The 17,334-nt window shown below is 42.4% G+C and overlaps 1 protein-coding gene across 3 annotated transcripts; it reads right to left on the reverse strand.

Annotated features, from left to right (window-relative positions):
- Positions 1 to 14,784: 14,784 nt before the first annotated feature.
- si:ch73-52f15.5 (uncharacterized) lies at positions 14,785 to 17,281 on the reverse strand. Of its 3 annotated transcripts, none has more exons than XM_081702838.1 (4): positions 16,779 to 17,281; positions 16,298 to 16,506; positions 15,615 to 15,965; positions 14,785 to 15,306 (listed from the first exon to the last, which is right to left on the reverse strand). In XM_081702838.1, the coding sequence occupies exons 2-4, from the start codon at positions 16,485 to 16,487 to the stop codon at positions 15,263 to 15,265; spliced, it is 585 nt and encodes a 194-aa protein (XP_081558964.1). In that variant the 5' UTR covers positions 16,488 to 16,506; positions 16,779 to 17,281; the 3' UTR covers positions 14,785 to 15,262. The 3 variants fall into 3 exon arrangements, with proteins under 3 accessions (XP_081558964.1, XP_081558965.1, XP_026864412.2); XM_081702839.1 differs by having other exon boundaries at positions 16,775 to 17,281; XM_027008611.3 differs by having other exon boundaries at positions 16,771 to 17,281.
- Positions 17,282 to 17,334: the final 53 nt, after the last annotated feature.

The following is a 17,334-nucleotide window of genomic DNA, read 5'->3' on the forward strand; positions in this document are numbered from 1 at the left end:
AGGGAGGGGGTGGGGTGGAGTGGGGTGGAGTGGGGCACGGTGGGGGGGTGCATCATGCTTTCAGCAGTTTGTTTCCTGCTATCACTGTGATGAGAACACAAGTGCAAAATCCGACAAATCTACAATCTTCTGCTGCTCAACTTTGTGAGAAAGATCCAAGAGATCCAAGCCATTATACTGCTGTAGGGGGTCGTCTGCTCCTCATGGGCAGGTCTGTCTGCTCCTCACTGGGAGGTCTGTCTGCTCCTCATATGGAGGTCTGTCTGCTCCTCACTGGGAGGTCTGCCTGCTTCTCATGGGCAGGTCTGTCTGCTCTTCACAGGGAGATCTGTCTGCTCCTCATATGGAGGTCTGTCTGCTCCTCATATGGAGGTCTGCCTGCTTCTCATGGGCAGGTCTGTCTGCTCCTCATGGAGAGGACTGTCAGCTCCTCATGGGCAGATCAGGTACTGCCTGTAGCCTACCAAGCTGTGCTTCTCTTTCAAGACTCGGAGGGTATTATCTCTGCCAAGCTGGCATCACGCACGTCTTCTAAAACACCTGTTTTGTGTTTTGCTTCATCTCTCCTGGGAGACTCAAGCCAGACATCTTTGTGCTTTGACAGCTACAGTTGGACAGTGGCTGCTATGCTCCCTCGCCGACCACAGAGATAGAGATCCCAAGAGTTTTGGAGATACCATTCTTTCTACTGTCAGTAAATTCTGTAGCAGATGATCACTGTTACCTGCATTTTAAGGAGACATTTTTTGTCTTTCGTCTCAAAGCTTTTCTTTTACACGTTGCTAATTTGTGACTGAGATGGAAATGTGGTTTGGTCTGTCTGCACACCAAAGACATCCTTTGTCTCTTTGTTTGGAGGTGAGTGATTTGTAAAGCTTCGATTTCACAGAACGATGACTGGAATGAAAGAGGAGTGAATGTAATGTAACCAGTGTTCATGTGTTCAGGGGAAGAGTGTACTACTCTGTATTGATCTCTGCTTAGCGTGGTTTTGTTAGGTTGTCTTCCTTTTACTTCCTGCCTTTTTCATTTTTGAGTGAAATGTCCAAAGCTTGGGCCCTGTATTTTAGAAAACACTGAAAATAATACATCCCATGACCTAAGCAAGAGTGCCGATACATAAAACAGGCTAGTGAAATGTTTCAAACCAGGCAGCAAACCTCCATTGCTTCAATAGGGCTAAACTAAAATTTTATTTAAAACGTGCATAAGAAATATCATGTTTCTTTAGAAAGCTAATCTAGTGTTTCCTTGCAGTGACCCTTGCTATTAATTAGGTTCAGCTTGTCTCTTTGGTTTCAGTGTTTACTGAGCATACTCGCTGCATGGGAGACACTGTGGGGAATAGCTGCATGTTTTATAGCTGTGTGTATTAAACCATGGAACCATGTGCTCCAGCTGATACCAGAATAAACTAATGGCATAACCATTTTTATCCTGGTATCGTCTGAATTGTTACTTGTTGTACACATACACTGCACTTAATAAAATGTTTGTATAAATATATACTCTGTGGCATTTCATGTCATTTAAATGATACCGTCTGTCATTTTTAGTATGTTATGGCATAATTCATATTGTCAAATACCACTGTCCAAAAGTGGTGGCAGCCTGTATTAAACCAGCAAGCAATAATAAAATAGGAACTTCGTTCCATGAAGGAAGAAGAGTAGCACATGTTGCTTACATATGCTGTGAGGTGATGTATAGTATAAGGAGGGCAAATCTAATGCCACTGCATGACATCCCTACAAGTAATGTGAAGCAAATACATGTTTGGTTACTTGTACTGTTTGGTTTATGAAGTGTTTAACCTCCTTTAAGTGATCAAGCATTGAATATCCAAAATGTTTGCTTGTTTGTTGCACTACAAAATCTACAATTAATTCACTTTCAGATTAGACTGTGTGAATAAATGAGGTTATGGAATAATGCTGAGTTTCTTAATAGAGAATACAGTCTATTTTTTATTTATGATACATTCATGATACAATGAAGAAACCACTCATTAATGTAATGAAACACAATTGAGAATATTTTCTTTTGTTTAAAAGTCTCCTTCTACAAAATATGCAAATGTGTGGTTTAGGACTGAATGACCCTAGAAATAAGCAGTTGCCTTGCAAAAACACCCTCAATCCTAGATCTGAAAGTGCCATTCCGTCTCCCCCACGTCCAGCCTGTCTCGTAGATCGCACAGGCTGCAGAATCGTCCAGAATTCACAGGCTCCATGCTAGATTAGGCTGGTTACATCATCGCCGCAGCCTGAGCAAAAGTCATTATATCCTGTGTTAATATTTCAGAACCTATAATGAATTATGAATGAGACATGCCTTTGGTCTCAATGAATCCTACAAGGCTGGATTATCTGTTTCTTGCAGAGGAGCTAAACACCTTCTCTTAATTAGCGTTCGTCCCAGTGTGCCACGTCATGTAGGAGAGATTCTCAAATGTGCGTGCAAAGCAAACATGCTACCCTACAAAACAGAGCAAAGGGGATCAATTAACAGACATATGCATCAAGTGGTGTGACCCGCATACAAAACAGAAGCCACCATACTGTACCGTAAAGGGGGAGATGTGAAACGCAGAGCGGAAATCAGAGGGAGATGTGGAGTGATGATGGATGGCCTGCTGCTCTTTGGGTGTTTTTAAATCAGATTTCCAGAAGCAGTGCTCAGGAAACTGCCCTGTACACTGTTCAATAAAGGTGATGGGAGATGAAGATCAGTACGTACTGAACTGGGGACTGAACCGAGATGAGGGTTTCTCCTAGGAACCCCGCCTTTAATAACAGTAATGCAGTGTGGGACGGCAAATCTAAATCAACACTCACCCATATCACTAAAGGGTTATATATCATAAGTCAGAGAGAACCATTCAGGAGACAGAATGAAATAGAATGAGAGTTCCAAAGAATAACAAAGATTCTGGGCTCAAATAGCTATGTCCTCTTATCACAGCATCACTGTTGTAAATTAAAAAAAAAAAAAAAAAAAAGTGTTAAAGCTTTGCAAACACTGTGAGTGGGAACTGCTTTGCAGGCTATGAGAGTGAGGGGCCACCTTTCAGAATTTGAAAGTGTGATCTGCCTTGCATGCCATGAGAATACAACTGTCTTTTAAGCTTGGAGAGCGCGACTACCCTCCAGCTCTGACAGTGTGAATTGTGTTCTAGGCTCTGAGAATGCAAGCTGCCTTGTGAGCTCTGTGAGTGCAATTACCTTCCAGGTGCAGAACGTGAGCTGCCTTGCAGGTTTTGTGAGTATGAGGTGCTTTCTGGGCTCGATGAGTGTGAGCTATGAGAGTGGCAGCTAACCTCCTGGCTTTGAGAGTGTGACTGCCTTGTGGGCTCTAAGAGTGTGAGATGCCTCGTGGGCCTGATAGTGCCAACTGTCTTCCAGTCTCTGAGAATGCAAGGTGCCTTGTGACCTCTGAGAGTGAAAGCTGCCTTGCAGGCTCTGAGAGTAAGAGGTCTCATTGGCTCCAAGCGTGTGAACCCCTTTGCAGGCTTGTTGAGTCTGGGCTTTATGAGTGTGAGCTTCCTTATAGACTATAAGAGTCCCAGTTGCTTTCCAGGCTTTGAGGTCATGATGCCTTGCAAGTTCTGAGAGTGCAAGCTGCCTTATGGGCTCTGAGTGTAAAAGATGGCTTGTGTGCTTTAAGTGTGTGAGATGCCTTGTGGGCTCTGAGTGTGCCAACTGTCTTCCAGGCTCTGAGAGTGTGATTGTCTTGCAGACTCTTGAGTAGGAGCAGTCTTGTGGGCTCTGAGAGTGTGAAATACCTTGCAAGCTCTAATAATGCAAGCTGCCTTACATGCTCAGAGTCTGTCTTGCAGTTTCCGAGATCGCAGTTGCTTCCAGGCTCTGATAGAGTGAGCTCTGTTGCAGAATCTGTGAGTATGAGCTGATTTTTAGGCTCTGTAAGTGTGAGCAGCCTTCCTGGCTCTGAGAATTCAACTGTCTTGTGGGCTCTGAGAGTGCAAGCTGCCTTGTGAGCTCTGGGATTGTGAGCTGGCTTGCAGGCTTTAACTGGCTTGGGGGCCAGCTGCCTTCCAGGCCCTGAGAGTGAGATTGCCTTGCAGGTTCTGGGAGTATAAACTGCCTCATAGGCTCTGAGAACTGCCTTCTGTGTTGTCTCCTGGGCTCTGCGCGAGTTGCCTTGCAGGCTCTGTGAGTGTAAGCCTTCTCACTCCGATGTTGACGGACTGTAGGAAGTGGAACTGGCATGCTGCACCACTGCTGGTTGCCATGGCATCAAAGCACGAGTGATTTCACCAGGCTCCTGGGCTATGCGGGTGCGTTAGCGGAGCAATGAAGCAAACTCTGCTCTTGCTCACACACTCCCCCAGCTCAGATCATGTTCACACACTCCCCCAGACCAGCTCTACTCACACACTCCCCCAGACCAGCTCTGCTCACACTCGCTAGAGCCATTCTCCTGCATGCACTATGCAGAAGCCATTATGGCCTGTTCAGTAAGGATAGGGACAAAGATAAAGCTTTTATGAGGGCTGCACAGGAAGAACAGCGTAAAGCACAGGGCTTTAAACCCAGAAGATTTGGACACGCACAGCAAAATGTTGTTTCTGTTGTTTCTGGGTTTGGTTTTTGCATCTTTAAAAGGTTGGGAATGGGCCTGACCTCTAATGGTATGCACACACACACACACACTGGCACATGCACAGGCACAGACACATGCATGTGCGCACACACCTCTCAGCTGATCAGTCAGTCCAACATTCAGCCTTGGTTCAAGGATGATGTGAATCAATAATACATAAATGAGTTTGATAATTCCATAAAAGGAAACACAAGCACACACGCTCACGCACACACACACACACACACACACACACACACACACACACACACACACACACACACAGTAAATTAAATGGCATGTGACTGCAATTTACAGCTACTGACAGGCGAGTCTGTGGGTAATCTAGAACATAACTATATACCTAGTCAGTACGGATGTTTATTAAAGCATGAGAAGGTGGGCTAATATGGTGAGAGACCACAGAACACCCACTGACTGAGATTGTGGCTTTCTGTATGCGGTGGCAAGTGAAATATGCCAACATAGATTATGTGACTGACAGGCAGAATGATCTAACTAACGTTCTTGCTGACCCTATGCCCTTTACACCTATGTCCAGTTTGCATATATATGCTCCTACACATCTGACAACTTAATCATAAAATCACAGACTAAATAAAATTATGAAATACACAAATTACATCCACTATATCTATGTTTAATGATGATTATATATTGAATTAACACAATGATTCATTGAGAGTTAGCCATAACCAGTTAGCCATCAAACAGAATAATATGGTGCAGTGTTGGCCAAACTAATAAACCACATAGCATACAGCAGCTGTTCAACTAAGGGCACTGAAAGCAAGATGCTAAATGATGAAATTTAGCATCTAAGCTACATGCACTAAACAGCTGCTGTGGGACAGAGAGTCATGCAGCATCAGTCAGGGCTGAGGCAGCAGGCTGTCTGCCCCATTAGGATCTGTGATGTGCTGCTCAATCTCCGTCAGCTACATGCCTCTTCTGGAGCTCCCGCCGTTGGGTGATCCAGCCTCATCCAACCTCCAGTACTACGGGACTATAAGATTCTTCTCCTAACCTGTCTGCAGAAATAAGCACCTTTCTGCCCTGTCATAACAACAACACAGGAAAGACCTGAAGCTTATGGATGAAGGTGTTATACTGCTCGCATTCTGTTTGAATACACGAAATGATGCTGAAGTTGAGTGCCCTGTAGAGAAGACCTGGGCTTCACCAAAAAGAAAATGGAACTGTTCTGACTGAACATTCACTCAAATCACCGTGTCACCAATTTTGTGTCTAGCAGAGTGTTAAAGGAACAGCATCATTACAAATGCCTAGTTTTAAGAATCCGAAGCAGAGGGTGGTGAGCAAATATTAGCTCCCAGCCGTCGCTCTCCGAAATTTTGTTTTTCCAGAGCACTGATCCGCCACTCACCCGGTTTCCATTTCTTCATGATTCACTCAATGCTGCCATCTTGTGGCAAGAAATTAATGTAACCAAATCTCTGAAGATTTATATCCGCTTTATACCCGTGGTGTGGAGAGTGGAGCTGTAGAGAAGTGCAGGGTGGATAAAGGCTCTGCTGCACCTTACCAAAGCCAGAGAACACCTGTAGACATGGCAGGACCCAGACTGTAAACACAATCACTTGAGTTACTCATTTAATGTGCACAGAAATCTTGAAGCTGATGCAGCATCCACAGGGGAAGAGCTGGGATTAGATGTCTGTTAGCATCTTAATGTAAGTGCTGCTATTGATGTGCTACAGTGAAGAGACATGATGCACTGATGTGGTATAGGATTATGGTACTGAAGAACTAGGGTTAGGGTACTGAAGAACTAGGGTTAGAGTACTGATGAACTAGGGTTAGGGTACTGATGAACTAGGGTTAGAGTACTGATGAACCAGGGTTAGGGTACTGATGAACCAGGGTTAGGGTACTGATGAACTAGGGTTAGGGTACTGATGAACTAGAGTTAGGGTACTGATCAACGTTATCTGCTGCAAGAGAAAATCAACATGCCACCCCTTGTCCATACATAATTGTACCTCCTATGCATCTGAACCTTCCTCTCTTCAATATCATACAGGAATGACCACTTTACGTTTGTTTCTCTCTCTTTAGACTATATTAGACAATAATCTCCCATCCTTTCTACTCCTGCGAATTGTTCACCCCTCTGCAGTATCCAGTCTGAAATGTTTCATAAACCTCAAGCACCACTGCTGAAGATAACATGTTGATCACACACATCCCCTGGAATAACCCTGAAATGACCCCAGTCTTCTATTACTTTCCCACTGGGAATGCAGCCAGTTCCAATCCCACAGCTCAAATCACTTGTATCCAGGACCCACGTACACTTGTAGGACACTCCTTCGTGTACAGAGCACACCAAGCGCCATAACCAAACACCAAGTGTCATAACCAAACACCAAGCGCCATGACCAACACTGTCATCTCAGTCCTCTGGGATGTAATCTGTTTACCTTCAGCAGCCTGAGAACTGAGGAGGGACCCATAGCTTCAACAAAATGGAAACAATCTAGGCCAAGATTGTCAACCGTATTAGCACCAGGGGCTCTTGTGTCAATGTTGACTGAGAGACCCCACTGGGAGTACAGGTCCGTGGACCAGGAGGGGCCAGCTGCCATCATCTTGCACTGTTCACTTTCCTGCAAATACTCACCATACATCTATTACATTTTTGATTAACTTGGTTAATTAGTCATTCACATTCATGAACATCAGTGAGATCCATTCTGGAGCTTCATTTTTCTCAGGTAGCTGTCTTTACCACCACTTTTAGAACAGTGACTATTAATAATGATGAAGTTTGGTTCAATGAGAGACCTCTGCATCAGGTTGATTCATTCACACCTTCTACCTCTCTATCCCATTCTTTCATTATCTCTCTCTCTCTCTGCCCTCCTTTTGATCTTGCCTCTCCATCACTCTATGTATGAGGATTTTCCAAGAATAGAAGACTATAATGAGTGTGGGCAGATGGCCATGGTCAGTACATGGTGCTCCTAGGTGTCACTGAACTGAGCAGGTGACCCTACACCCCTCAGCAGCACAGCAGCTCCAGGCAAATGGCCAGCGATGGACAGCAAGGTTGACAACCTCTTCAGTGGACATGGACTCTTTCATGGACATGACTTCTTAGCTCAGAGGATGGATGGCAGATGCATGATGGATACAACTGCTGGAAAGCAGAAGAAACTGGACTGTTAAATATTTCTAGGTCAAATATTATTTCAGAGTTGTACAGAGGATGACAAAACCCATTTGTGAATCACACGAATACCACTCATTGTTGACAGACAACTTTTACATTTTACTATTGTGTTTTACTTATAGAATTTGAATGATTTCATTGTCATTGACTATACTTATTATAGAAATAAGAAGAATCCTAATTTCTAAGGTAAATGTGTTCATTCTGTAATGTTTTCACACTTCCTGTTGCTAAGATAGATATCACCATTCTTCAATGTCTTTTCTGCTTGCTTTGTAGCCAAGACATGTTACTGTGGCCTTGCAGTGACCTGGAAAAGTCTGGTTTTGCTATTTGTTTCCAACCCCATAAGAAAAAAATATTCACTGAATTCCACAAGGCACGATGTCTAATGAAATATTTTTGCGCTAAAAAGAGCTTGATCAGTTCCAACAGATAAATCTTTGCTTAGTAAAGAGCAAAGCATCATTGTTTTGTTTATTTTCTGTGCAGCAGGAGGCATCACTACAAATTGAGTGGCGTAACATCATAATGATGCTAACCCTGGTCTTAGCTTAGCTCAGTTACACTTGGCCATGGACTGCATTTGGCCAGAAAGCAGAGGGAATCCCATCTTGAGAGAATCCCATGGTTACGTTCTTTGTCTTAAGCCAGGTATAAGCCTACAAGGCTTCTGTTCAGGAGGAAATCCTTGGCTGGACCATCTTACAAGCACGTGTCAGAGTTCACAGTCCTGGGTCAATCTGCTCAAAGCCCACAGTGCAGGGTCAATCTGTTCAGTGTGCCAGTACTCCTCAACCAGGCATTGACCTTCACATGATTTACTGTCTAGGATTCTTGAACATCTGTTTTATATAGTGTTTACCTGACCCTCAGGATTTCAGTGAGCATGATTTTCAACATCAGCACAAAGAGACATGATTGTGTGAATGTTAGAGATTTATGTCTATGAAGGGGACAGCATATGCTTTGATAAAACTAAGGGAAACAAAACAAGGGGGTAATCAAATCATCAAACGTACAACTGGAGGAGCAAAGTTGAACTTTTGTGATATCTCAGTGCAAAAATAATCATCTACCATGAAAGAAACGGGAGTCCATAACCATAATTAACTCTGAAAAGAAAAAAATATCAGTGCCAATTCTAATTCTTGAAAACAGACCATTACTAGTTTTCATGCATTTTCTTACTCTACATTTATCCAAACATCTCACCCCACAGTTAGCCTTTTGTGTGGTGGGTGACAGAATCTGTCCCCATCTAAATCATGTGCCAGTCAACCAGCCCAAATTTCAGACATTTTAAACACTGCCACTAACGTTTTTTTAATTGTATCAAACTTGAACCACCTGCATTTGAACTGATCTTAGCCCCGCCTCCATCTGTACTGATTCTAGCCACACCTCCTTCAGGACTGCAGTTTAACTGTTACTTTGTTCACTTATCCCAAAATTCCTTTCTTCATATTACTGTCTCCATTTAAATACGCCAAAAAATATCTCAAAGGTTTTGAGATCTTTATCTCTTTGTACGTATTCCATTTACAGATATGTATCTTTTTAAAAAATCATATTTAAAGTCTGAACATCCAGTGGTCCTCGGTTCAAATCTGGCCTGAGGCATGTACTGTCTAGACCACATGCATATGTGCAGCTCCTGGGAACTCCTAACGGGCTTAGTCATGTAACACTACACAGCCAGTAATTTATAAAGATTTGTAGGCTTCCCACAAGAGCAGATGTGTTTGTCCTCATCTGATTAGTGGTGTAGTCACACAACAGAGACACTGACAGACTGACAGCACTGGGATTTGTCTGAGAATAAGATATGAGGAAAAAATCCCTGAAAGCTAGGTTAGAAAATAACAGAGGAAGAGTGAGGAATGTGTTTTACAGTGCACAGTCACAGTGGAGACCAAAACGCTTCTGCATTAATAATTTGCCCTCTGTAGGCATGTTTCTTCTCAGTCATCAAGATATTTCCCAGACTAAAACATGATTGGCTAAAATCGCTTGCACTAATCTACCCAGTAACCATCATGAAACAAGACAGGTGTTGTGACAAGCATGTGAATAAATGAGTGAGACCAAGTAGCAGTGCATGTGTGTGTGTAAGTGGGACGATGTATACAGTTTGTAGAGGTGTATGTGCCAGGGGGACAGTGCTATAGACTGTGCATATGCGGTGCTTGTTTGTTGTATATGTGGTTGCATCTGTACTGTGGGTCAGTACTGTTGTACCGGTTTTATTTGGCTTCAACAGTTACTAAAAGACTAAAAGAATTCAGGCAATATCAATTTAATATCAACCAGCATAAGATCAAAAATGAATAGTTCAGACATCACGAATCAGAATCCCTGAAAGTAAGTAATCGTTGGTTCCATAGAGACATTGGGCCCAATTTTTGTCAATAACGAAGCATAAACCCGAGGCTTGGGCACGTGCAGGCGTGGCAGGAATGTTTGCTATTTTCATGACCAGCGCCAGAGGCACTCATTCAGCGCACAGCGACACAAATTCCAAAAAGAGGTTGGGTTAGACTGAATGCATTATCAACAGGTGGTTAGGTGTGCCACTTCAATATTTAATTAGACTGACTCCTCTTATTCCCTTTTAAAGGTGGCATCACTGGGCAGTGACAATGCTGTCAAGGCAGCGAGCATGACAGGAACGTTAATGCCAAAAACGTTCCCAATTTAAAAACAGACAATATTCATCAGGGGAATACCGAGTCGCCATGCCAAGCAGACATCCCAGGTCTGATGACATTAAACTGTCTTTGGAAGAGGCTCAAATAATAAATGAACCCTCTGTCTAGTGGCATTTGTCATCTTTATATAATAATTTTTATAATACAATAATACTATGAATAATTCCAATAATTGATAACACATTATTGTTAGCTGTGATTAAATAAATAATAACATTAATATTTACCTAACTTTGATTAGATTATTTGATAAGACTATTTTAAATTGCATAATATTCCATGTGTAATGTCATGCCTACTATCTGATTCCCATTTAACAGTCACAATATAATTGCTTTTACTTACAAAAAAAAAAATCAAATTAGTTGTATTTTGTTAGTAATTGGGAGATCTGTTTTAGTGCGGTGATGTTCATGGTCATAATGTCTGAACAAGGAAAATATGCGAGGATGCGGTAGCGCAAGTGTGGCTTTAAGCCTAAATGGGTTCCAAAAATAGGTCAAATTTTAAATGTCACAGAAAAGTCACAAAAAATAAAGGGCACGGTAAAACAGCATTAATCTCACCCAGCGTCTTGATATGATTCCATTAGATGAAGACTAATGCAATTCGAAGAACAGCGGTAAGGAATATCTTATATCTCTCGATAGGCCTGGAGCTCATGAGCAAACTGACTTTTCCAACCTTGGTTCTTCCCCCAAAATAGGATAATTTCCTTACTATTCCATCTTATAGTTTATATACAAATAAAGATTCCACCTCTAAGAGGTTTAACCTCCAGTACCAAAAAAAAAAAAAGCAGGAAATAAAAGCATTCAAACAAGACATTAGGGCACTGCAATCACTCTTACAGGCCTACTATGAACATTCAAGTAGATGATTAAGGACATTGTAGCCTATAGATTATAGTTTATAGTCTAACGCCCTCTGATAACCTAACTGTAATGTAAATCTTTTAATTAAAGGTAAACTACAGAACCCTAGATGTGGTGGCAGGGGATCCCAAGTTTTTCTTCGTTGTGTGACTTCCTCCATTATTGATGTCAAACCTGAATTCAGACATTTGCCCCAGTCTCTCACACAAAAGGCAGTCGTAGCTTTTAGAACTTTGTTGACTCATTCTGTGAGATTTGTTTGAGGAAGGTAGCTTGTCATTAGTCTTTGGACAGCTCTCCACATGTTGCAATCAGTTAGTTGTCTGAGGAACCAAGGTGTTCCCACAGTGGTTTATCATGGAAGCATTCAAAGAACAGAATCTTTCGTGCTACTTTGTTCTTTCATCTCTTTAATTTGCATCTAAGATCTGCCTGACTAGTGGGTAGTGTTGCATGCCAGGTTAGTGCCTTCTTGCCTACATAAGCAGCCAAAGTCACATGGTCCTGTGACTCCATGGATCTTGATAAGGAATCATGCACCTCCTTCATGCCCCCTTTTAGGTACTTGACCCGAAAATAGAAACACTGCAGCCTCTAGTTCCACCTAGTCAGCTGGGATCTGACTTTCAGGAAATTGAAAGCACACTTTAGAGCACTCGGTTCCTTACCAGATAATGATGCCATTTTTCACAGCCAGACTACAGAGAAGCATTCCTTTTGGGGAGTGGAAGAGTTATCAGCACCTCTCAGAATTCCAGAAGAAGTGTTGGCAATGCTTTTTTCTTCCCTGTTGACCCTTTGTGTTAGTATTACCTTGAGTCCTACTTTCTTGCCATCTGTATGAAGTTGAAAAGGTCAAAGCAGATTTGGTTTCACTGGTATTTAATGGAGAGTTGTGCTCAGCTTATCAATGCTTTGTTGAAACGCATTGGTGCATACCTGTGCAGCACCTCTGCATTTGATATGGTTCACAATGAGGGATGAATTTATGATTTCATCCACCTAAGCTAAGAAACCGCTGTAAGGATTGTAGATCTGGGTAGCTGCAGCAGCAGGAGTTTTTCTGGTTTCACTGTCAATCGTTTGCTAGATACAGTGTGTCCCAAACATTTTAGCAGTTTTAAGAAAGTGACACTTCTGTAAACTCAAGGTTGGCTACTTTGAGGCTCTCAAAAACTGTTTACAAGTTTTTCAAATGTTGCTGTTTGGTTGAAAACTAGATAATGACATCATCTATGGTGCAAAGCAGAGAAAACATTCTCCTGGCTTTCTCCCCATCAGCTTTTGAAAGGTGCCTCCAGCATCATTAAAACTGAAGGGTTAAAAATGAAAAAGGCCAAAATGAGCGATGAGTGTTTTTTTCAACAGCACTCACCCATTTCTGCCTGATAACATGATTCCTAGTCAACACTTCTGGCATGATTGGCTCCATGCGGAGATTCTGAAATGTTATGCACAGTTGGCACTTGACAGGTCTCGTGGGGAGTACCGGCATGCAGCTGATGATAATAAAAACAAAATCTACATTCTGACCTCTTTCTTCATGGGAGACCAGAAGTGGCTCTTTAGGTCAGAAGGGTGTTTTTCCCTTTTTTTTTTTTATTATTATTTTTTTCCCTGTACTTTTTACGTTGCTTCACCTTAGTCCAGCAGCCCTTCATGCAATCCAAGTCCTTTTCAACAGCTCCACTGTACTTACCCCTGACCCTCTTAGGTTTCTATACCCCCTGTTTTTGAGTCAGTCTCAGTGATGGTCACAGTAGTGATCATCTGTAGTGCTGCATTCACATCTTCCAGCAGCCTTTAAGGTTCTTCACTGGGTCTGCAATCTTCGTTCTCAGGTCAGCCTGCTAAATTTTATCTCAGGTCAGCACGTCTAGTGTTGTGCTTGGGTTTGGGTGTCTGTGTTGTAGTGGAAAACGGGGTAAGACGAGCCATGAGCCAGTGGGTAATTTGACCTCTATATGGGCATCCATACCCAATTTTTCTCATATGGCCCTAAATGTAGTTTGCATTCTCTATTTACATCTTTCTGTGGAAGTAAGAGCAATGCAGATGAAGTGGTAGACATTTTTTCACAAAACAATGGTTTTTTTGCATGTCACAGTATTTTTTGCATATCTCACATCAAATGCAATTTCCATGTTTTATCAGTATATATTGACGAACTGACAAAACATGTGACTGAATTAGCAGAAGTGTAGCTGTGGGCAGCAAGGCTAAACACTTTTCCCAAAATGGTGGCTGTGGGGTAAACTGAGCCTTGGGGGCAAGTTGAACCAGTGCTCCATCTGACTCCCTCAAGTTTATGTGAAGATAAGTAAGATATGTGGTGTTTAAATTGATGTTGCATCCTAACAATGAATTACATTATATTTCAGGAATTACCTCTGAACAGCTGAGATGCCACAGAGGCTCCGCATTCCTGGGGAACAATACTTCCTATTTCCTTGCAACCTACACACGTGGAATGTTGAATAATTTTTATAATTTTTTATAATTGACTTACCCTGACATGGGGCAAGTTGAGCAACAAGACCACTTTTTGGGGGGATCCCATATTTTATCTATTTGAGTTAGGTATACTGGTACGGTTTCAATCGATGGTACACATCTTGAAGTTGTTTTGTATGAAGTAGCTTTATTCCTGCCTCATATTCCCTTGGTTATAGGTCGACCTAAGTGAAAAACAGCTCATCTTATCACACGCTGCCCTATACATGGGGGGTGGGGGGCACTATTGTGTTGTATATGTGGGTGTATATGTATGGTGGTGTTTGTGTGTTCTGTTTGTGGGTGTGATGTGATGTGTGTGCTCTGCCCCCCTTTCTCTTCCTGATGGAGATCCTGCAGGGTTGGGCAGCTCTTCTTATGAAAACACAATTTCAAAGTCAAAATATACGTGACATGAGTTAAAGATGTATGCCACCAACTTCTGCTCTCAGAGTACTATATATATAAGCTGCCTTGTTGACTGGGTTTTCTATTTAGTGTCTAAACAAGCCGCAGCTAGTCCAGGATACAGCCACAGGACTGATTAAAACCCAAACATCTCATCATATTGGTCACAGTCAGTGCACTGGCTGTTAAAGTTCATAAAGACTACAAAATACTACTTTGTATTTTAGCTATTCCAACCTATTATCCAGTATGATTCACCATGGGTGCTACTGTCAGTTTCTTAGTAGTACCTACTGCTGCTGTCCCTCGCTGTCCCTCATTTCAAGGTCAGTGCATGAACTGCAGATTTGTTGCACCAGGGTTTCTACTAGTAGTTTTATATCTGTATAATATCAAACAGGCACTAGAAGGCCCTATATACATGCTTCAACCGCAAGCTACAATCTTATTGAATTACATTGAAGTGAAAAATAGTGAATTATATTTTTGTTAATTTTTTTAATAGCAGAATAGCTATAACCAAAACCAAATCATCTACAAATAAAGTTAAATCTGTATGCAGATGTCCATTGTATAAACAGTTATCTTAAAGCAGACTATGTAACATGAATAAAAGATTATATGTTGTTTTTTTTTATCAAATGCAGAGTGGCGCTGGACCACTGCAGGATGCTTCTCTCAGCACATAGTGGTTGAGCTCTGCTCTGGTGCTTTAACTTTCAAACATCATCTCCCATGCTTGCACTATGCGGCAGCCAGCCTGTATCTGTGACTGTGATTCATTTCACTCTGTGACCCCGAGATCAATGTGAGCTGAGCAGAAGGCAGTTTTCCCTGGTTTAAGACACTCTGTTTCCAAGGTGTCATTAACATTGTCATTTTGGACGGTAGTTTCTCCTTGGACGGTGTGGATAAAGCTGCATTCTTTCTGAAGGGCACACAGGAACATGATGACCTCAATACCAGTATAAATCCTTACTTTTGTCTGGCATTTGCATTCCTGGAAAACAAAATAAGATTTAACTCGGTGTAAGAATAGGAACGGCAAACTAAAGTTTAACGGAGCTGCAATAAAAAAACATCTCCAGTGTGCAGTCTAGTTGTTCCCGCTCATGTTTTTACCTGCAGTCGCATATATCCCCTCTTTATATCTCAGCTACATGTCCAAAAACCAGATGGGATGTTGAATAATAAATGAATGAATCCTAGCTAATTCTAGTAATTCTATCTGATAGAATAAAAGCCTTTCTGTGTCTTCAGTGTAAGATCCCCTGAGCCAGGACCATTAATGCAAAATTGAAAACTCACCCAAATCTCTGTAAGCGCTCCCAGCACCCCACTCAGGCTCCATGTCAGGCTTAGAGGTGTGGGTGACCATGGCACCCCCTGTTGGCCGATCCGTGTGTAGGAGATGGAGGAATGAAGATGGACTGCTCTGTGGTACGCTAGGCTGTCGGTACAGTAATGGGGGCACCTCATAGCTGGACCCCTGTCTAGTGGGGTAGGTCCAGGAGCCAGTGGGTATTGTGGCTGGACCTATGATCACTCCCTGAGTTTGAACTGTTTCCTCACTGGAGGAAGCTTGGCTCATGCTGGAGGTGCTTGCAGATGCCAGGCTCTTAGACCATGACGGAGACCACGAGGTTGGAGTGGACACATCTGGAAAGGGAATCAGATATTACATATGAATGATATTACATAACTACCAGTGGCATCATGATCCAAAGCCAGAATTCCTTCAACTACCATGGTCAGACAGTAATGAGGAAGGTTTGCCGTTTCAATAAATTAATAACACCTTTCAGCCAGCAGAGGGCGATAGTTCGGCCAGTGAGCCCTGGTGAAAATGTAACTTGTGGTCTTTTTGAGGGAATAATAAATAGAGGCTTTCTAGTGATGTCGGATTATGTCCGAGGATCCATTTTATGGGGGCCCCATATTACTTTCCCCTTCTTTCCTAAACAGAAATTCATCATGCAGCATTAACACACCAGATTTGGAAGACCTCTGGATCTCCCTGGACTTGGTGCTGAGGTCTTTTGGCATGCTGGTCTTGTTCAGAGCACGAAAGAAATGTTCGTCCACCACTGTGTTGATGTCCCCATGGTAATAGGTGAGAATGATGCTCTGTGAAGGCCCCCGGGTCTGGTCGCGAGGCACACCTGCGCCCCCCTCTTCCATCTTCCCCCTACACAGTCTCCTAAGGTTAAAACTGCCATCAGAGTACTCAAAATACAGCAAAACATACACCCCAGAGCGGTTTATATCTTTGTTTATGAGAGGACATTACAAAAATAACATTTTAATGCAATTTTTTATTCATATCGTTTTAAATGTGAAATTTAATGGGGGGAAAGTTTTTTTTTGTTATCATTACTCACAAATACACACAATGTGGTCATTCATGACAATAAAAGAACAGCTGCAGCTAAGAACTGATCGTCCTTGAAAAACGTGCGCAGACCTACTCACGGTGGTGCTTCGCGACGCCACTGGACTTGCTCAGATCCACAGAACGCTTTTAGTTACCACCATGACGCGCTGGAAGATTTGATATGAAACGCGTCTGCAGTCTACAGCTCCCGCAGCTCTCTACAAAAATCAACGCGACCTCACGTTTAGTCTTCGCCTGATCCCCGCCTAGTCATAACCGATACCGCAGCTACGCATCACACCGCGTGCATTTCAGATAAAATGCGGCCGGGCTAGTTCGACCAGAGATTCATAAATGAAGTTGTTTTGACAGCGAAATGAAAATGTAAAAATAGCTCTCACACAAGCCTCTCATTACAAGGTAGAATAACTAACTGCTCGAGGCACGACAATTGATATGTCAGAAACAAGATCACAAGCTTATGATGAAGCAGGTTTAGATTGGATGTATTCAGTGATATTGATTTACTGACTACAGTATGCAAAACTACCTTACAGAACACGTGGATATGTTTTCATTTTACAGATCTGTACCTGCAGAGAATATTAGATTATTATACCACAAACATAACTTAAGGACCAAAGTTCTACAGTG

This window comes from Electrophorus electricus, chromosome 19 (genome assembly GCF_041902795.1).
Source record: "Electrophorus electricus isolate QZ-2024a chromosome 19, ASM4190279v1, whole genome shotgun sequence".
NCBI lineage: Eukaryota > Metazoa > Chordata > Actinopteri > Gymnotiformes > Gymnotidae > Electrophorus > Electrophorus electricus.

Coding starts and splice junctions, on each gene's coding strand:
- si:ch73-52f15.5 (XM_081702838.1), bottom strand. CDS start 16,487: ATGGAAGAGGGGGGCGCAGGTGTGCCTCGCGACCAGACCCGGGGGCCT. Junction 15,966..16,297: donor CCAGAGGTCTTCCAAATCTG/GTGTGTTAATGC, acceptor TTCCCTTTCCAG/ATGTGTCCACTCCAACCTCG. Junction 15,307..15,614: donor GAGCGCTTACAGAGATTTGG/GTGAGTTTTCAA, acceptor TTTGTTTTCCAG/GAATGCAAATGCCAGACAAA.